This window comes from Camelus ferus, chromosome 24, assembly GCF_009834535.1.
Source record: "Camelus ferus isolate YT-003-E chromosome 24, BCGSAC_Cfer_1.0, whole genome shotgun sequence".
In the NCBI taxonomy this organism is placed as follows: domain Eukaryota; kingdom Metazoa; phylum Chordata; class Mammalia; order Artiodactyla; family Camelidae; genus Camelus; species Camelus ferus.
In genome coordinates, this window is record NC_045719.1 from 16,679,399 (window position 1) to 16,701,315 (window position 21,917).

Here is a 21,917-nt window from a genome sequence, read left to right on the forward strand (position 1 = left end):
GATTTCTTTCTGTTCACATGTTAACTTCACTGTCGCCCAAACAAGAGTAATTATGTATGTGTTCCCTTCTCAATCCAACACACCACATGACTGCAGAATCTAATATTAAGGGCCATAAAGTCAGTCTTTGTCATTTTCCTCAAATAATGCACAATAGAAAACTTAAGTGTAAAATCAGAACATTTCACTTGTGCATTTATTCATTTAACTAATGTATCTTGAAAACTTGCTATGTGTTAGGTGCTGCGGCAGAGCAGGGAAGATAGGTGAGGAAGGTGGACCCCACCCTTAAAATGTGTTGTATTAAAGTTAGCTGGTTTCAACTCTTTCTCCCCAGTCGATGGGAAGCCAGTTGAGGGTGGGAGCCATATCTCACTCATCTTGAGATGCCCAAATATGTACTGAGTTAATAAATGCGTGATCCATATGAACAAAGTAAGTCCCAGAGAAAGAAACGTGTTGTCAGAGAGGCACGTTGTAGAAGCCAGGGGAGGAAGCAATTCTTTCAGTTAATTAAGCCACCAAAGTGTGTGAGAAAGAGAAAAGGGAAAGTGGGAGTGCTTACCAAACGCTTGTGCAAAATATGTTGGTAAGAGGAGACCTTCTGGGTTTTGTATTCTTAAATAGAGAGGTTGTTCCCTCAGCCTGTTCAGAACGAGTTATTTGGGATCAGCAGGGAATTGCCATTCAAGGGCTGCAGCCATGGCGCATCCTCACAGGGCACGGGAAGGAGAACTCTTTTACAGAAGGAGAAGGAAGTTGGGAGGACCACAGTGAACGAAGAGTCCACGGCTTTTCATTGGCTGAGTCCTTTCCAGGAAAAGTCTTCCTTCCTCCTGTTGGGATGTTATCATCACGGGGTGTGAGAGCTCCCCCTGCTGGTCTCCTGACTCTGTTTAATTGAGCCTTTCTGTTTATTAAATTTTTCCAGTTCCAACTTCAGCCTAACACCCCAGACCTGTCAATATCCATTTGCTTTTAGATTTAGTTGTTAGTAGATTTTCCTTCCCTAAAAGTAATAGCTTCTTAGTTAAAAGAAGTCAGTTTGTCTCTGTATAGTCACAGAAAACTTAGCCCAGTGCAAAGCAGTTAACTTTTTCTTATGATGAGTCAAACTTTGAAGTAATCCATGTTTTTAAGACACTCTACCAACCTCCATATATATATATTTTTTTTTTAACCAGAGAGTAAATGCTTTTCTTTTTCCACTTTTAATCAGTTGTCCCTTAGAAAAATTTGAAAATTTTCAGAATGAGTAAACAAAGTACAAGAGGAAATAAAAGATTTCAAGAAACAATCACTTGTGAAGCAATTTTAATTTATACCTTTGACCATTTGCTGGTTCTCTTAAATATCCTTTTAGGTGTTCAATAAATACAAACATAATAATTTCACTAGGTATATTTTGTTATCAAGCTAGAACAGGAAAGTAAAATTTGCAGAGGGAAAAGCTTCAGGATAAATGGCTTAAAAATGGCATGTATTTCATGATGCCAAAAAACAAACAGTGGAGGGAGAAAATGAGTAAAATATGTATTATGCTTTGTGTTCTCGCTCTCCATTGAAAGAGAAAACATTGAAATAAGTAAAAATTTTGTTTTACTTTAAAAGTAAAATTATCCTTTTAATAAAAATAATAGGCTGGTAATAAACTTATTTTTAAAGCCTTTACTGTACCTTTCACACCAGCAGCTGTCACTCACAAAGAAAAGCTTATGCGGTCACATCAGTGAGCACTGATTCTAAGGCCCACCCCAGCCCTAACAGCTGATGGTCTAATGGACACACCGGATGCTGTACACAGTGCTGTCAAACACCTTTGGGGCTGTTGCCTCTTCCTTGAGGTGGCAATCTGAACTACGCAGGAAAGTCGAGCTGTGCTGCCGTGGCTTTTCACAAAAGCAGGGCGAGGGTGTAGACTTTTCCTAGGGCTCCTCTGGGCGCTGGCCTGCAGCGTTAGGGACCGTCTCTGTTTCCCGTCCTCAGCGTCCCCTGGAGGGTCTGCGTGCTGCGCTGCGGCCCACAGCCGTCATTCCACGCGCGCCGCCGCCGCTTGACCACCTGACTCCTGGCGGCGGCGCGTGCACAGCGCTCACTTGGGAACAACATGCTGCTTTCCTGCTCATTTGCCCGAGACTCCTGGGAACTCCCTGTTAGCCGTCCTCGTGAGCTTGACTTTTCATGTCATAGACACTTCAGGGGTTTCACTGTTCGTGAGTCAAACTGCCCAGAGTTAGGAAGCTCCCTAAAGAGAATGGCTCTTGCATTCTCTATTTGGGGCACACCAACTTCTCCCTACTTTTTACTTCCTGTATCGATGCCAATTCTTTTTTTTTTTTTTACGGCAAAATAGGGACCCTGACCCCAAGGTGACTTTGTTTAAGTAATGGTCTTTGGTGTGGAATCTTGTCAGAGGCCTTTAGAAAATCTTCTCTTTCTGTCCCTTTTCTTCATCCTGTTTTATCTACTGAAAATGTTCTTTAAACTGATCCATTTGTGTTTAAATCTTTGGTGTCTGGATTCTCCCTCGATGAGTGGGTCATCTCCAGTTACTCCTTAAACTCCTTAAAGGTTTATCCAAAGCCTGGGCTGACCATGGTCTGGGCTCACCCAGTAGCTGTGTGCTTACTTCAATCTACCTTCCTGCGTGCCCCCTGAGTCTTCTTGGTGACAGGGGTCACATTCGCAGTCTGGCACAGTAGCTGGTGTAACAATAAATTCCAGTGGCCTCATTTCACCCTTGAGTTCCCGCAAAACTCTCATTGAGCTGCCCTCCACTGGGTGATGTGTCTTGATTTATTATGTCAATTTGACAAAAGAGCTCTGATACAACCATTGTTGGATTTAATCGCCTTAACCTCGCATTTCCAGGAATAATACAAGACTGGTGATCTCCCTAGGATCTTCTTCATGAAAAGCTAAGGTTTCAGAATTCACCCGTGAGCTATCCTCTTTTTGATCCTTCGGAGCACTCTCTGTTTCAACATCACCTGTGGTCGAGCCTCTTTCTTGAGTTAAATTGTTCTCTCTGATTCACTAAAAGAAACTTGTATTTGCTCTTAAAGCCTCACGTGTAATACCCTTCCATTTCTCTGCACTTTGAAGGCTGCTTTATTGCCACATTACTCCTTTTCTTCCACACTTCGTAGACTGCCTTGTTATTATTTGAACCGTGTTTCAGCTTAGGAAAAGAAGCTAATTAAATTGTTGATACTTTCAGTTATCTGTGCAGTTGGGAATGCAGAGGATGTGGGGTAATTTTATACGAGGCAGTTTTTACAAAAGCATTGCATTTTTATTATAGCTACCTGCTCTAAAATTAGTAAACAACTTAATGAGTGGCTATTCAAAACTCTAGGGCACCTATTATAATGATTAATGCAAGAAATGTATTGTTCACTAACTCTGTGGGAGACAACGTGCGAGGCACTGGGCATTCAGCTGAGAGGACAAGATTTCTGCCCGCGAGGACCTCACGGTGTAGAGTTGAATCACATGCAGGCACGTAAATAAACAAATCGGGTCAGTGATCAGTCACTGACGGGTGGGTGAAAGGTACCAAGCGAAGGGGAGAGCAATTGCCTCCACATCCAGGGAAGGACGTTTTGGGAACAGAATTAATGATGATTCTGAAGTGAGACTTGATGAATAAGTGGGAGAGTCCTGGACAGACCGTGGTGGGAAGGGCAGAAGCATTGGGCGGGGGCCAGGGTGTGGCGTGCTGCAGAAATGGTAGCAGATGGGACAGGAGAAAACAGATAAAGCTGGAGCTATATCCTGCGGGCAAACGAAGGCAATAGGGTTTTAAATAATGAAACACCACCATCCCTCGGTATCCGCAGGGGATTGGTTCCTGGACCCCCTAGTGATACCAAAATCCACAGATGCTCGAGTCCCTTCAAGATGCCCCTGGTATCCGCACATAGTTGGTTGAATCCAAGGATGCTGAACCGCAGATACCGGGTGCTGACTACAATATGGTCAAATCTGTGAGATGAGTGGGGAGGCAGAGAGGTCATTTAAGAAGTAATTAGAGTGTTAAAGCAAGAGCTGATGGAAGCAATGGCAGTCAGAAGGGAAAGAAGGAAATGGGTTTAGTATACAGCTAGGTGGGTATATCTGAGCCACTCACACATTTATTTGGGTGGTAGTGAATTAAGAAAGAGCAAAAAGTCGAAGGCGATCCCTTCCCTAGGATTCATTTTTGGGTAGCTAGATACTTGGTGATTCTGACAACCGTAAGAGGGATAGTAGCGGGAAGAGGAGGTTATTAGGTAAGTTGGTGGGAGAATTACAAAAGGGCTTTGAAAAGATAATTCTACTTTGAACACACTTGGTTTGATGTGGAGTACCCAAGTGAAGATTTCCAATAATATAATGATGTGAGTCTGGTGCTTGGGCTTAAAAATATAAATGGGAGAGTCACTAGCATAGGACCGGGTCAGTTTTGCTTTTCAGCTAGCTGTATTTCAGGTACTGAGCTAAGAATGACAGCAACAAGGTTGAATAGCAAATGCTCGCTTTCTGTCTCCGAAGTCTAGTAAGGAAAAAAGACACAATAATTTATTATGTCTTGTTCTTCTACGATGTCAGATATATGACTTCTATTCATATAAATTATTTATTCCATATAGTAAACCCTCGTCAGTAAAGACCCTGCTTATCTTTCAGCTACATTATTATTTTAAATACTTCTTTTGATCATTCTTAAGAGTAGCAACTACTGAGGAAATGAATTACTAATTTGATACACTTTCCGGTTCCAAGGATATAAGAATAAGCAGTTTATTTCAACTGGAAAAATCATTGATCTGAAATGCTCTGCGGCTTACAATATGCCCTTTACATCACATTCGGTGAAAGACCAGTTAATTATATTTCTTAAATCAATGAAGATTTGGCAGCTTTGGTGTCATTTAGGTCAGAGAACTATTCAAAAGAGCTCTTAATTTTTGCCCCTTTAAAATACCAACTCCCTTTGAAAAATAAGTGTATCACATAAGGACAGTTGGCTTGTGGCTAGGAAATTACGGTTGAAAAAAAGCGTGATTAAAAAAAAAAAAAACTGTATTTCCCCTAACAAAATTCAGAAATTATCTGACCAAAAAGAAAGATTTTTCTGAAGGCTCGTTTAAATAAATTATAAAGAATGTGGAATCATCATGCATAAAATTATTTTAGGAAACCCAAAGTGAAAAGGATGTTCTATCATTTTAATCCACAGTTAAACAGCATATAGCCTGTTGGCTACCAGTCGGTACTTTGAGCAAGTGACATGTACAAAGAATAACATAAAGATTCTGCTGTCCCTTGAAAAAAGGAAGCATTAAATAGAGCGTTTTTCAGAAGTGTGTGTTGAATTGTCTGCACAACCTTTTCTGAAATGGATGTGTTCACATAATGCATGCCGCTGCGATGTCGTTGTGACTTCTGCAGAACAGGAAATGTCAACCCTTATTACTGGAATTTCTCCAAATGACACCTCTTTTTTTTCTGTTATCATTAAACAGGGAAGGCCATGGTAAAATTTCAGTATTTGCTGTCAAAATGGCTTTAGCCACGTTGTGTGGAGGGAAGATCATGGACAAATTAAGATGTAAGTGATTCTCTCTGTCTCTCTTTGCTTATTCCTCCTGTGTCGCACGTTTTCCTCCACCCCATTCCACCCCATCCCACCCCATCCCACCCCATTCCACCCCATTCCACCCCCATTCCACCCCATTCCATGCCCTACTTTTGACTTCCCCCCATTCTGTGAGAGTTGTTTAAGAAATATCTTTTGTTAGCCATCTTGATTGTGGCAGTGGCTTCACGGGTGTGTACATCTATCAAAATTCATCAAATTGTACATCTGAAATACATGTAGTTTACTATACAAGAACCATTCCACAATACAAGTGTTTTTTTTTAAAAAGGAACATGGTACAAATCAATTTAAGCAAAAGCAAGATTTCAACCTTTCCATCTTTTAACTAATATAGTGAATATTTAAGCTTTGCTATGCCTTGTCATTCCATTACAAAGAGTACATAGCGAGGGTGACAATGACTAAAGCTATCAATGGGATTATTTTAATTTACCCTCTCTGTAAAACTGAGAATGAAATAAACCAAGATGACCTGTCATAAAAAAAGAAATGCCATCTTCTTTGATCTTTGGATTTTTGTCATAGAAATATTTTCATATTAGGTAAATGTTCGTGAAATGAATGTTTTTCTTCTATTTATGGATTATCATTACTTGTAAGCTGTTGAGTATGGCTAATTGGACTGTTCATGATATTAAAGTAAGATGTACATTCTTTCAAGTTCGTTATACTGTGCTGTCTTGTAGGCATGTTTGTCACCACAGGGAGATGAAGGCCATGCTGGGAAAGCTTCCTTTTTAGACCATCTAAAGCCAAAAATCCCAGCACATTCCCTCATTCTTCCCAGCCAATGATGTTCAGGTCACTGGGAACCCCAAAGGCTCCCAGGAGACATGGCCAGAGGGTAGGCATAAAAATTGCATGTTGACTCAACAGACAGAGAATTAACTGATGCCCATAAACACATGACAGCTAAAGTGCATTGAGTGATTATGGGCCTTTCATGTACTTTTTGTCACTAAGTGTGGTAGTTTTTCAACCAACAAAACAGTGGGAGTTTTTTGGTTTGTATGTTTTAGGTAAAGAAACTGAGATTTAGAGAATTAAAGTAAATCATAGATGGTACCAGGCATTGAATCCCACGTCAGTGATTCTCAACTTTTCATATGTATGGAATCACCTGGAGGGCTTTAAAAAAAAAAATAAATGCCTGGGTCCCATTCCCAGAGTTTCTGATTCAGTAGGCCTAGGGTGGGGAGGGTGGGCAAGAATTTTTATTTTTAACTAGTTTGAAATTATGTATATGTCGCTGTTGAAAAGAAAAATTGTCATGTCCCCGTGTCCTTTCCCCTCAGTATTATGAGTTTTGCTTGTAATGCTGTATGAGGAAGAACGCTCTCGGGGAGCTGGGAGTCCCAGGTTGCGAGCCCAGCTATGTGACTAATTTGCTGGGTTACCCTGTGGAAGTCACCTCACTTCTTCAGTCCTCCTAAAGACTAAAGGCGTCACCTTCTTCCTCCTGGAGAAGCTTCCTTCTCCACCTGAAATTTGGAGAGTTTGTTGGACACCTGTAGCATCCCGGCTAGCTGCACTCACCTGTGACTCACAGCCTCGGGGTTCTTCGGTCACCTGCTGCCTGTCAGCATCTGGGTGTGATTGCTTGCTTCTTCGTGGACCAAGAGTGGGAGGGTGAAGAAAGATATAGGAAAAAAAAAAAAAAGGAAAAAAAGCTTTACTCCTTTGGAATTTCCTCAGTCATGCTTCAAGGAAGCGTTACATCATCTGAGCAGTAGATAAGGGGGAGGCACATAGAAACCCCACGTAACCCCACATCTTCCCTCATTTCCAGAAACTTCCTTTCAGGGAGTAGCCAAGTGCAGTTGGGATTCAGAGGAGCCCAAGCAGAAATAAGCTTCAGAGTGTCACAAATTCTGTAGAGAAACAGACAGTGTGATCACGACACGTCACGTTGCCTTCTCCCAGGGCAGCGGGCCTGACTCACAGCCCGGTGTGTCCCCAGTTCTCTGACTGGGGAGTCACTCTCTGAATGGTTAATCCCAGGAAGGTAGTCTTAATGGTTTCCAGGTAAGTTGGTTGAAAGCAATTTGGCCAAAAAGAATTTAGCTAAAAGCAGTTTGGTTGGAAGAACCCCTCCCAAATGTTAATTAGTCCAAAATGAATATTCTTAGTCACCAATATTTCAGTGATGATTATTGACTGAATGAGCAAATGTGGGCCAGTCAGCCCCCAGACGGCAGTGGCTGCGTCTCAGTGAGCGGACTGTGGGCGTCTCCTCCAGTCTTCTTTTGCTCACTTGGCATTTAATCATAAAACAGGCAAAGTAATGCTTTCATAATAAGCACTGGTTTTATAATAAGAAAAATAAAATGAAGGGCTATGGAATTTCTCAGGACTGGAGGGTTTTGTCTTCCCTCTTTTAAATTCTAATTCATTTGTAGCCAACACTCCAACTGTGCTTTTTTGGCAGTTTTTCTATTTTTGTGTGTAGAGAGGAAAGATCTTTAGTTCAATCCAACTAGCCTTTTAATGTTGGAGAAGGCAAAGCAAGGGTAATTGGCTGAAAATAACTTAGAAATTTTAGAAAGCAAACGAGTAGAAAACAGCAGCAAATGTAAAGCTGAGTTTTAAAATGTCCCCAGACAACATTTTGACCTTGAGAAATTAAGTCCAAAATGAGCAGAGGCAGCCCAGTGAATTTACAGCACTTTCCAGCTGTGTGCTGGCCTGGTCACAATCCAGCATGGTGACAAACCATGTCATAGCAAACCATTTCGTTCCGATAGTGACTTCCACGGAGGAATTACAGAGGACCTTGGGAAATTATGCCATTAGTATTCATTAAGTGCACGCAGTGGCAGAAACTGAAGAAAAGAGGTTCGGGGAAGCCAGTGGCTCTGCGGAGAGTGACCTAGAACGTCGACTTGTCCTCACTGATTCTGGGCAAAGCCACCTTCCTCTTGGCTGCATGAGGCAAACCCTTCCCTGCAAACCAAGTGTCCTCCACCCAGAACACTAGGATTTTTTAGGAACTTTTCTGCTTCTGTGGGAAGTTAATCAAGTGTTTTCATTACATCCGTATCTCTATTATGTCTTTCATTTTTCAATATCTTAGACCAAACCCCAAAAGTTTTAAGTGATAATATAGGTGGGTAATTAATTAGCTCACTCAATACACACACACCCCAACACTGAAGTAAAATTTTCACTGTGTCTCAAATGAGGTCAGCATATTTCTCAACATATACAAAAATTCCTCCCATGGAGTTATATATGAGTTGATAGTTGATTTCAAAATAAAACTGTGGTATTCTCTGTCTTATGAAAATATGCTAATTTTATCCAAATTATCTGTTAATGCTCTGTGCCAGAATCATCTGCAGAAAGACACCAGAGAAAACACCATGGCAGGAATATTTTGGCATAAAAATTAGCTTTCATATATTATTATTTTTTTCTGGAGGGGTTGTAATTGGGTTTGTTTGTTTGTTTAATGGAGGTACTGGGGATTGAACCCAGGACCTCATGCATGCTAAGCACATGCTTTACCATTGAGCTATGCCCTTCCGCCATGTCATTATTTTCTTAATAAATTACATATTTAATTTCTGCCACATTTTTAATTATGTCCAGCAGACCTGTTGGACTAAAACAACAGGGACTCTTAATGTGATGAATAAATACCTTTCCTTTTCCATCCATCAGATATTTTCTCAATGATTTCTGACTCCAGTGGAGTGATGGTTTATGGACGATACGATCAGTTCCTTCGCGAAGTTCTCAAACTACCCACGGCCGTTTTTGAAGGTCCTTCATTTGGATACACAGAACAGTCAGCTAGATCCTGTTTCTCTCAACAGGTAGGAAAAAACTTGTTTAAGGAAGTGTCCCTCCGTGGTTGCTGTCCTGTGTGTCACTCCAAGTCATCACTTAGACACATTATTCTTCATGATAACCTGTAATGTATCTTCTAGCTCATGGCAAAGGAGCTCGGAGTCAGTACCTAAACTCAACAATCCAGATAATAATAATAGGTGATGTTTCCTGAGCATGAGCCGGGCACCACGCTAAATTCTTTACTTGCATTGTCTAATTTAATCCTCACAACAACCCTGTACCCTTGATATTATTATTATCACCACACTATCAAAAAGGCTGAATTATCGCTCAGCCTCACCTGAAACACAAGTCTGACCTGCACCACGCTTCACCAGTGTTCAGCAAAGGAGACAAGAAAGGAACCACAGCACATTCCACATGCAGTCTGGGAGGCCCTAAATCGTCCACTAACCTGGGGTTCAGAACGATGTGTTTTAACTGGGAGTGGTCCAAGTTAGCCAAGGGAAGCTGCTTCATTTGGAGGGATCTCCGTGTTTACATCTCTCCAGTTACGTGGAAAGTCTCTGTGTCTAGAGCTGTTCTCCAGCACAGCACAGTGGAGGTGTGTAAATCCATAAGTTGAAGATTTGTTTACAGTTTTTAAAAAATCCAGCCTAACCAAGTATGTCCTCTAAAGGGATCCCTTGAATAAGAAATCAGTGCATAGCAGCCACTGAAAAACTGAATTTATTGTCCAGCTGGTAAACCTCATCTACCTGTTTACTTGGTGATCTAAGAGGTCCAGAGTGCCTCCAGCATCCTTGCTGGTCATGGACTTATGTAGAATTATAAATGGATCTGTACAATCCAGAAGAGAAAGGAGGCTCAGATACACTGAGTATCAAACTCTACTCCCAGGGCATCTCACCCAGGTAGCCTTTCTGACCCTTCATAATGTTAACCAAACTAATCAATAAACAATCAATAATAAGAATAGAAAAGAATTCACACCAGCCAGAATGGCCATCATTCAAAAATCCACAAATGACAAATGCTGGAGAGGCTGTGGAGAGAGGGGAACCCTCCTACACTGCTGGTGGGAATGCACTTTGGTGCAGCCACTGTGGAAAACAGTATGGGGATTCCTCAAAAGACTAGGAATAGACTTAGCATATGACCCAGGAATCCTGCTCCTGGGCTTATATCCAGAAGGAAATCTACTTCAGGATGACACCTGCACCCCAGTGTTCATAGCAGCACTATTTACAATAGCCAATACATGGAAACAGCCTAATTTTCCATCAACAGATGACTGGATAAAGAAGAGGTGGTATATTTATACAATGGAATACTACTCAGCTATAAAAACTGACAACATAATGCCATTTGCAGCAACATGGATGCTCCTGGAGAATGTCATTCTAAGTGAAGTCAGCCAGAAAGAGAAAGAAAAATACCATATGAGATGGCTCATATGTGGAATCTAAAAAAAAAAAACATAAATACAAAACAGAAATAGACTCACAGACATGGAATACAAACTTGTGGTTGCCAAAGGGGCGGGGGTGGGAAGAGATAGACTGGGATTTCAAAAGTGTAGAATAGATAAACAAGATTACACTGTATAGCACAGGGAAATATATACAAGATCTTATGGTAGCTCACAGAGAAAAAAATGTGACAATGAATATATGTATGTTCATGTATAACTGAAAAATTGTGCTCTACACTGGAATTTGACACAACATTGTAAAATGATTATAAATCAATAAAAAATGTTAAAAAAAAAAAAAAAAAGAATAGAAAAGAATTTTATTTGAGCCAAACTAGGGGCTAGCCCAAAGCCCGATTCCCAAATGACCATGGGAACTGCTCTGGAGAAGCCGGGTTTCCAGCACAGTTTTATATCTTGTCAGAACAAAGAGTATTAGACAAGTGAGGGATACATTACTTCAAGGTTTAGGGGGAAAAGACCAGCATGTACACATACAGCACATACACTGTGGCCCTGGCGCCTTGGCACCTGCGAAGGGAGTTTTATCATCAAAGGAGGACCAGCGTTGGCGTCCCAGGAACAGGGGCATTTAATCTTCATTTTGAACATGGACATTCTTTACTTCTGGTCAATGTGCCCTTTTCTTTAATAATTAAAGCCGATGTATCATGTATGTTTAATAGGCCACAAACAGGCTGTTCTAGTCAGCATCCAATTCAAGTGAAGTCATATGTGAGCCAGAATGACTCCCCTCTATCTCAATATGTGAACCTTGCTTTTATCACCACGCCCCCACCGCCAGGCTGACTCAGGTGCCTGATGGCTGCCCCCACCTGCAGCACTCCCTTTCGAGTTGGTGCCGTCAGAATGGATCCATTCACCTAGGCCTCCTGCAATACAACTTCTTCACCCAGAACGTATCAACAATCACCAACGCCTACCGATTTCACCTTCTAAAAGTTTCTCAGGTCTCTTTCCTCATCGTCAGCTATTGCCTGGCCTGTGGCATTAAACCCCAAACTGCCCTCTCTGCCCCTGGATTTGTTTGTTTGCACATTTGTTGATTTGGGGTGGAACATTGTCAAATCCTCAGGAAATATACTGATACCTCAGAAAAAAACCAGCTGGAATAATAGGACTTTTTAAATTTAGCAGGATCTCTGTATTCAAAAAGAATTATATACGATGTTGCCATCGCTCAAAATTCCTTTTGAAATATCCTATAGACTGTCACATTATATAACCTGTTATGTATCCTCAGTGATGAGAAATTTATTTATATTGGAATCATAGGAGCATTATTTGACTTCTAGAAGTGATTTTTAGCCAGTATGATGAATGGTCAAAATGGATAAAATCATATGAAGTACAAAAAGAGACAACACACAAAAAAATAATAAGACTGGTTTATTTTTGTGCTTCATAAACTGGCTATAAAAGCAGTTTGAATGATGAAATTCCTGAATTGTTTTAATTGCTTCATTGGAAAGCCACCCCAAGTGGTTGTGTTGAGAGACAGTATCATTTTAGATATATGAATTATAGTAGCTTTTAAAAAAATACTGTCTCATTACTTATACTTTACATAATTTATCTTAACAATAATGTTCATCACAACCTGATTTTAAAAGCTTAAGTTATTTATTATTATGAAATAAGGCTAAAATTGTAAATATCTACTGATTAAAAAAAATTAATAAAAGGGTACCAAAACAGTTGTTTTGTGAATTAAAAGGACTAGTGTAAGGTTTAAGTCTTAAAAAGGTACTGTAGCCCTTCAGGACTGATTTCTTATCTAAAAATAAAAACTGTCCCACCCACCTTGATATTCTAATTCACAATTTTAAACAAAATAGTGATTTTTGCATGTAAATTTTTGTCATTCATACTGTTACAATATCATGTATTAATATAACTTATTTTTGTCATTTTGAAAGAAACTTATAGATAAAATACATTTCATCTCTACATCAGAAAGGACCAGGATACTGACACAGAAGCAGGTTGTGAGAAAAGATATATAAAGAAAGGAGAGAAGAAAATTTTTTAAAATTTAGACTGTTCTTTTCTAACAAGGAGGAATAGCTCCCTTTGAAGAGAATTCACTCCTAATCTTGTACAGCAGAACCAGTCACATTAACCACAAAATATTTAGTCCTTGTGGAAGTTGGAGAGGGACGCTGTTCTGCACATTTAGAGGACCAACTTATACGGGAATTGTACTGTGTGCTGTGATGCACTGTGGGGTAACATTTCATGGAGAATATCCACTCTCCATCCTTCCTCACCATTTTCATACTGTCCCTCCTGTATGAAATGGTCCTTTCAGAATTGTTTCTCTCCTTATGATAACATCGACTCAGCCTCAGTGGAGAAAATCCAGTCCTATGTATACTTAACGTATAAAAAAAGCAATTAATGTTTTAAATTCGGAACTAGTGTCAAGCTCTGTTTTTTTAATGTATTGGAGGTTAGTTGAATGTCTTGTTTCTTCTATCTCGAATGATAACCTGTGTAGCAGGTAAAGGAAGATTATTCTCTGTTCTAAATTTTGATGGGTTTTTTGATGCAGAAAAAAGTCACCTTGAACGGTTTCTTGGACACGCTCATGTCAGATCCTCCCCCACAGTGTCTGGTCTGGCTGCCCCTTCTGCATCGACTGGCAAATGTTGAAAACGGTGAGTAGTTACTGCTGAGCTAAGGTGGTTTTGTTAATTATTAAAATTAGGCCATCAAGCCTATAGTTATTAAGCCAAGGTCACTGCTTTAGCGAAGGCTATTTAGTAGTTTGGAGTTTTAATAGAACTGAACTCCCTCCCTGGTCAGTAAAGCCTTATAGGTGCACTGCAAAATTAGGACTGGCTGTCCTAAAAACGTATTAAATCTCACAGTCTCCCTCTCAGTTACACGTCCAGTGTGGCTTAAAGACGTGCTATAACAGAGGGAGAATCTCAATATGGAATGTTTTAGGTATGAACGTCCAGCATTGGTATATCTGGCATTGACTGTTTCTTCCTAGGCACTCCACCAAGAATAGATGGAGTAGATGGAAAAAAACTGGGTGGTAGCACCTCGCTAATCTTTAGTATCCAAATTATAAGCTATCGATGGTTATAGTTACGTAAAAGAAATGAGTAATGTTAACTTTTGTAATGTGCTTTTTTAAAATAAAAGTATTTCTATGATGAAAGTTGTTACCAATGGCATATCCAAACTTAAATATGAAATACAGTTCAGAACCAGATTTAAAGATATTGAAACATGTAATAATTCAGTGCCTCCATCTGATCTTTAGATGTTCTTATTTATTGTTTAACTCTGGGAATTCTCCAGCCTTAAGTAGAAAATAATTTATCCCGTGTCTCTTACTAGAATCTTAACTTCTGCACATTTCTTTAATAGACATTGGGGTCAAAGTTAGCCTAATTTTAAAACCCGTTTAGAACATTTGGCATCTGCCCTAATATATCTCTCTGAAAGTTATAAATTTATTCTGTTCTGCTCATGGAGAAGATTTAAAGAATGAACTTACTAGTTTCTCTGTAAGCACTACCAGAACAGATTTTTTTTTTAAAGATTCAATTTTTTTCAATCTTATTACTTTTTTGTTTTGTGGGGCTTTTTTGGCAGAGGGGGCATTAGATTTATTTTTTATTTATTTATTTTAATGGAGGTACTGGGGATTGAACCCAGGACCTTGTGCACGCTAAGCACACGCTCTACCACTGAGCTATGCCCTGCCCACCATAGTTTTTTGGGGGTTTTTTTGTTTGTTTGTTTGTTTTTAATGCTTTTTATTCATCTATAAGGGCATAGAGCAATCCAGGTCCAGATCATGCAGGATGAGTTCATATTACTGTTTGCAGTTCGAGGGCTAGTCATTTTCCAATTATAAAGTAGTCATTTCATTCCTTCTCTCTCAGTATTTCCTGTTGCAGGAAATGAGTTCCTTCGGCCCTGTCCCAGAGCAGCTGTCCCTAGACTCAGGTCTCCCTTCAGCCTGTCTCAGGAGCCAGGAAAGGAAGCTACGATGCTGGTTCAGAAGACAGTGTTCAGATCTGGTTATGTCTTTGTTTTTACAATTGACTTTTCATCTTTTGGGGAGGAAGAATTAATTATTTTACTTTTTAATATCTTTTTAAAATTTTTTATTGAGGTGTAGTTGATTTACAATGTTAGTTTCAGGTGTACAGCAAAGCGATTCGGTTATACATATACATACATATTTTTTGGATTCTTTTCCATTATATGTTATTACAAGAAACTGAGTATAGTTCCCTGTGCCATACAGTAGGTCCTTGTTCTTTATCTATTTTTTATATAATAATGTGTATCTGTTACTCCCTAACTCCTAATTCATCCCTCTCCTGCGGGTACTTTTCGTCTTTATTTATTTTTATTTGCATTTCTTTTCCTGGTTGGTTAGCCTGAAAAGAACTTAACTAAAGGCAAGAATGGCCCTTCTTGTTGCTGGTGCGTTTAAGCTCAGAGCATGCAACTACTTGGATCTGATCATTGGTTACCTTCAAATCTCAAATATTTCACCTTGCCCGCTTTATCATTCAAATTTCCAGCCAAAGACAAGTTAAGTATCTCTTGAACTATCTGAATTAGAACTGTATTCAGATAATTTACCCATCCCTTTGGGCCCCAATCTATCTGCCTCTCAGGAAATTTAAAAAAAAAAATCTGTTGAACAAGTCACTGTCACTCATTAATTAAGCCCATTAGCTACTTCGTTGTTTAAAAAGTAACTCAATACGCTCTCCAGTTTTTCTGTTCTCCTTCCACTTCCCTGTCCTTGTTTTCCATTTCTCTAATGTTTGCGCCCCACCCACCGGACGGTCAGCTGCGTTCATCCTTTGTGCTGCTCGGTCTTCAGTGAGCTGTGCGGGTCTCCTGGAGACAGAGGGCAGTTTGGGGAAAAGGCGAGCCAGTTTGGGTAATTTATATTCTTGCAGTGGAAGAGATGGGAGTCCAAAGAGCAGACGGCCTTCCACAGATTTGTTATTCAGGAACCCCCGTCCTCCATCCCATTTCATTTCTTCTACCCCCATGCTCGTGCTTGAAGAGGGTAGTGAATGTCTTGGAATAAACCTAATGCTTCTCTCACCAGAACTGACCATCATCTGATGTCACGGCGCACAGCAGAAGAATGCAGTTCCCGCTGGGCTGTGTGTCTGGCTCACACCTCTGTGTCTTTTTGTCTTTTCTTGTTTCCTCCCCGCTCAGTCTTCCATCCGGTCGAGTGTTCCTACTGCCACAGTGAGAGCATGATGGGGTTTCGCTACCGATGCCAGCAGTGCCACAATTACCAGCTCTGCCAGGACTGCTTCTGGAGGGGGCACGCCGGCGGTTCCCATAGCAACCAGCACCAAATGAAAGAGTACACGTCCTGGGTAAGGCAAAGTCCGGGCAATGCTTCCGGCTGGATGTGTGCGTGCTGTGCAGAACGCAAGGGATTCGCAAGGATGGTGACCGAATCAGGGGGCAAACTTACCTTCTTCTCCAACATTCCTTCCTTTCCCCTCCCACTCCCCATCTTACTGGGATCTCTCACTTACTGCGTCTGAACTGGTGTAGCTTCCTGACTTCAAATATCGGAAGACTCAAACTATATCACTTCTTGGAATACAGATAATTCAGTATTGATTTAGGGTAACAACCAAATAGCAAGCACCCTCTGGAACATAATCTCATTTTCACAGTAAGTTAAGATTCTTTTCAAGTTTGGGGGATTTGTGTGTGTGTGTGTGTGTGTGTGTGTGTGTGTGTGTGAACTGGCTAAAATTTTTCATCAGTTCCTTTTCTCTGAGCTTCTGGAATTTTCTTAAGTGCAGAGTTAGAACACTCAGGAAAGACGTGTGAACATATGGGCTTCACAAGGCTGTTCCGTTTTAATTTTTTGGAAAAGGGGGAGATTGTGGTTATATGAGAAAATCATCTTTTCATGAATAGTGCAAGTGACTAACTTTCTGAAGGTGACCTGTGAGAGTGACTTGCTAAAGGTGACTTGTCCATGTGATGAATGTGTTTTCAGGAGCACAGGGCACTGGGTCTGTGGGAGGAGTTTGACTCAGTGAGCTTGCTGTTCAGGTGGTTCACAGTTCGCTGAGCCCCACCTCAGTTAAACTCAGAGCAGATCCAGCGATGTCGTTCTGGTGCTTCTGTGAAAGTATGGCTCTCTACACAGACTGGTTTTTGTGGGATGTGCTCTGAGTCCTGCCAACCCCTCTCAGAATAATTCTATCACAAGAAAACACAAACTTTTTAAAGAGTGAGTTTTTTTCTATATTTTAATGTATTTCAAATCAACCTATAGTCATTACTTAAAGAGTAACTTGTCTTATTTTTTTTAAAAAAAAAAAGATCTTCAGAATGTACATTTCCAATCAGAATGTTCTTTCTAGGAATTTTCATTGGAAACTGACATTCAGTGTAAATATATGAATGGTTTAGCACGTGTCGGATTCTGAGTTCAGCTAAGAGTGCTTCACTAAGACTTTGTATACTGAGGGCTTGAAACCAGTTCAAATGCCACCTGTCACTGCTGGCTTCATCATATGCTGAGAACTGCTATACTAATACAGATGATGAAATACAATTTAGCAGAGAAGGTAGGGGAAAATACTATTTTCCCATTGTCGGTGTATGACCAGTTTTCAGATATGTTCTGTCCCAAATTCTAGAGGGTTGGTGTCTCAGGACTAATTGTTTTTCACTGTTATTTTATGTAAATGCTGAAGTCAGATAAGGAGCCTTTTTCTTAGAAGTTGTAGACTCTGCAATTATATGGCAGGACAGTTTCTTTACAAAGTAGGACCAGACCGCTTGAGAGAACCAAGGAGCCCCAGTGTTTATGGGGTGAAGAGTTGCTGTTTTAAGTGTTCTAAGAATTACATCTCCTGGGGGAAGTCAAAGCGGGGCTTCTTTTCATTATTTAAAGTAGCTTTTAAATAATGAGGACAAAAGTCACTTCATTATAATGTCAATTATGGACTCTGTGTGTCCAAAAAATGACAAAATTATAAATCACTTCTCACGGAAAGGAAAGATTGGGGTAGAGATTTCTTATATGTGGTAGACTGTTTCTGATAATCTTGGCTGTGAGATACTAAGATAAACATTCGCTAGTCCACATGAAAAAGAGGTAGCGTGATGCTCAGGGAAGAACGTGAACTTTCCATTCTAAAGACTCAGACTGTTCCACTGGCGCGTCCATCTGGCTGTATCCAGCCACACCCGAAACATCTTGCACCTGGATTCCTGCAGAATCTCCTGTTCGGCTCCTTCCTTCCACTCCCATCCCCTCTCAGACCATTTTCTGATCTTAAGCAGAAGCAGTCAATCAGGTCTGATCCTGTCACCTCTGAGATTTAAATCCTTCATTGTCTCCCTCTGCGTTTGGGGCAAAGACCACAGTCCTTCCTGGATGCCGTGTATAAAACTTTAATGATCTGCCTCCTGCTGTCCTGTCTAGAGCAGGGTCTCCTGTTCTTCCTCTGTCTGGAATGACCTTCCCAGTTGCCTGAGTTTTTGTCCAAAGGACCCCTGCTGTTGCTTAAGTCCAGCTCAGAGGTCCTGTGCACAAGGACTGCTTCATTTATCACAGCCTTTGCTGCCAGTAAGCAGCCCCAGGCAGGAACCCTGGTGGCTTATTCTGAGCATCTTAGTCCCAGCGATGAGCAAACTCCCTGACTTAGATACTCAAAGAAGATTCCTTGAATGATGAACGAATGAATATCTACTATAAAGCAAATCATCTGATAAAATGTTCCATAGATGTCGACTGTTATCCCTTCTGCTTTTCTTCTCCCTTCCAGAAATCCCCCGCTAAGAAGCTAACTAATGCATTAAGCAAATCTCTGAGCTGTGCTTCCAGCCGTGAACCCTTGCACCCCATGTTCCCTGACCAGCCTGAGAAGCCGCTCAACTTGGCCCACATCGTGTGAGTATCCCTGCTCTCCAGACCAAGACGCGTCTCTCCTCATTGACACCCAGGCAGATCCATACAAAGACAGTTGATTTCATATCCACTGTGCAGGGCCAAGTTTTAAATTTTCTTTTCTTTAAAAAAAGAGTGAAACTCATGTTATGATAACTTTTTTCTTGGAGGAATATACCATACTTTTGCCCAATTGTACAAGTATGCAGCGCTCTTGTCATTCACCTTGAAGTGGAAAATATTCAAAAAGCTTAATTATAAAATAGGATGTTAGTGGAGTTTGCACAATGGGATGTTAATAATCAATGGAATTACTGTAGTAAGGAATTTTAAGGTACACTATACCCTAGTATTATACGTGCTTTGAGTCCCAAATATAGAAGCCCCTTGTTTCCTTTCTCTGCCAAGCCAGTGATCTTGGAGATACCAGCAAACCTAGAAATTGTGGCTGCAGTTGAATCCCAAGCTACTGGAATGGTGGCCTGGGTCGGGGAAGGCTGAAGAGGGGGATTGGTGGGGACATTCATCAGACGATCTAAAAACAGACTTAGAAAAAAAAAATTGTCCGAAGTACACGTGAGGGTGGGGAGCAGAGGAAATTGGGCCAAGGAACGGTGTACACCTTCCTCCTCCTCCTAAATGCCTCTCTCAGGTCTGGGGGGCCCGGAAAACAGAGGAGGCTTAGGTAGAAGCAAGCATCTTTCCCTTGGTGTTATCTTGGGCTCAAAAGAAGAAAGAAGCTCATTACCTGTTTCGAGGCCCAGTTAGGAATTAACGTAGCCGCAGGGTCCCCTCCTTCTGTGCCACCTCTCTGCACAGCTCAGCACGACTTCCCGCACTGCTGGGGCTGTGGTTGCCTGTTGCCATCAAGGTCAGACCTACTAGATACTGAATAAAGTTCCCTGTGCTGTACACTATGAACTTGTTTGCGCTTAACATCTTGTAATAACTGATGGTAGGAAAGACTATGAAAACAAGTATATGTGTGTTCATGTATGACTGAAGCATTGTGCTCAACACCAGAAACTGACACAACATTGTAAACTGACTATAAAAATATAATAATAAAAATATAGAGATAAAAATAAAATATAGAGATAAAAATAAAAATATAGAGATTAAAAAATAAAGTTGGACGTACCGACGTCAGGAACCCACCAATGTGAGGTTCACACTTCCGGCAGATGCGAGTATGACCCGTTCGAGGCACTGGGCTGGATCTCAGCGCCTTGTGAACGTGGTAACTCTCTCCTCTGAGGGACCCGAACAGAGCCCATCGAAGGACCATGCTGCAGCGTGTCTGTGGACTTTGTATAAATCCTTCGGGGCTTTGTTTGGTTTGCTCCTGGTTAGGTTTTGAGGGTTAGTTGCTCTCAGCCATCTGCACATTCTGAAAGTGTCTGTCCCTGCCATGGGCTGAGCATCCAAAAACTGATGTAAACTGATTCTGTAGAAGGTGGTTAAACTTATTTTTGGAAATTTTGCTCCTAAAAAAAAAGCCTTAAAGTAAACCAAGGGTAAATACATCTGGGAAGTGACCCAAAGGACCAATCACTTGTGGAAAGTGACCTTATATGAGCTGTTCTTCTGAAGACTTGACTTTCCTGCCCTGGCCAGGGAGAATCGCTAAGTTGCTCACGAATGAACACGCGCTAAGTGAGAGTGAGTCTGTGCCCTCTGAGCTGTGCCTGCCAAGTCCCTTTCTACCAGTCCCACTAAGGGTTTCCCCCCAAGGGAGCAGCTTTCAATCCGGGCTGGTGGATGTAAGGAAGATACAGAGAGGGTGGCTGTGAACAGCCTGGTTCTAAGAGCTTTGCAGCAGAACAGAGTTAGGATGGAGTCTCCCACTTCGAGACAGAATCAGGAAGCGAGGCCACGTGGGGTCCAGTCAGCCCCACAGTCAGTCACACTGCAGGGTGGTGTCCAGTCAGCGCTCAGTATTGGGGTGTATGTGTGTGGGTGTGTGTGTGTGATTTAACTGGCCAATGAGTAAAAATGTCTTAACTTTAATTTATAGTGGCAATACGATCTGACATGTTTCTTGCTGAACTAAAGACAGTGGCTACACAATTTGGATTCCATGGAGAGTTTCAGGATTCCCTTAAAATTCTACACAAAATGTACCTTTTTCTGGGAAAAAAAAAAACCTTCTATATTTTTAACCAGATTCTTAAAATACTCCTTAAGTCAAAATACTGATGTATACCCACTGATAATATATTTTTCCAGGGTGAACGTCTGAATTTTACAAGACAAATTGTACAAGATATTTAATTGTCAAAATAATATGCAAGGAACTCCAGATGCAGAATATTCAATCTATTATTAGAACTGGATTTTTGTTATTTTTAGCTTTAGACATTTTTCTATTTATTACTCAAGTGGTCTTGCCCTGAACAGATATTCATATCTCTCTCTCTTTTTTTTTTTTTTTTGTTTGATGGGGATATCTTAAACTTCTAATCTTAAAATATGCTGTTGGTTTAGCTATTCTAAATTATCATGGGCACATAAAAGCCACTAACGTGGTGACATTTGGTATTTTGGCATTTGTTCTTAGCTATTGTATTGCTTGTAAATGTTACCATGATTAACTGTCTCTATTCTATTTAATTTTTCGCTGCCAAAAGAGATACTTGGTAAGTAGTTCAATAGTCCCCAGTGTGCTTATAAAGATTTATAATCATAAGTGGTTATGAGACACAAAACAAGGGAGAGACAGGAGTCTAGTTGAAAACTAAGTCTGCCTTAAGCTGAACACTTGCAATTTACAAGAAGCATGCCAATTTTATGATAATGTCCTTAACGAAGGTCTTATCCAGAAAGAAAACTTTGCACTAGCCTCTGGGACTCTATCTTCTGGAGCTATTTCTTTTTCGTAAGAGTAAATATGTTTAAAATTTTCAATGTGACCTATTTATTATATAAGGTAACTCACCATTTGATTATGGAGGAAATAGGTCCCTTTGAAAGCCACTCTTTGGTGCCAAGGTCAGCCATTCTGTGACCCAAGTTCAACATTTTCGGGATGAACCTTAAACATGAAGCCATTT

At 40.7% G+C, this 21,917-nt stretch overlaps 1 protein-coding gene across 18 annotated transcripts in view; it reads left to right on the forward strand.

The window, feature by feature from the left end:
• The window catches only part of DTNA (dystrobrevin alpha), a 293,850-nt gene that overhangs the window by 212,119 nt on the left and 59,814 nt on the right, over window positions 1–21,917 (forward strand). For all 18 annotated transcript variants that reach the window (XM_032467215.1, XM_032467216.1, XM_032467214.1 and 15 more), the window contains exons 6-10: window positions 5,511–5,596; window positions 9,311–9,465; window positions 13,492–13,597; window positions 16,152–16,318; window positions 18,743–18,867. In XM_032467215.1, the coding sequence (XP_032323106.1) occupies window positions 5,511–5,596; window positions 9,311–9,465; window positions 13,492–13,597; window positions 16,152–16,318; window positions 18,743–18,867 (639 nt within the window). The remainder of the gene's footprint in view (window positions 1–5,510; window positions 5,597–9,310; window positions 9,466–13,491; window positions 13,598–16,151; window positions 16,319–18,742; window positions 18,868–21,917) is intronic.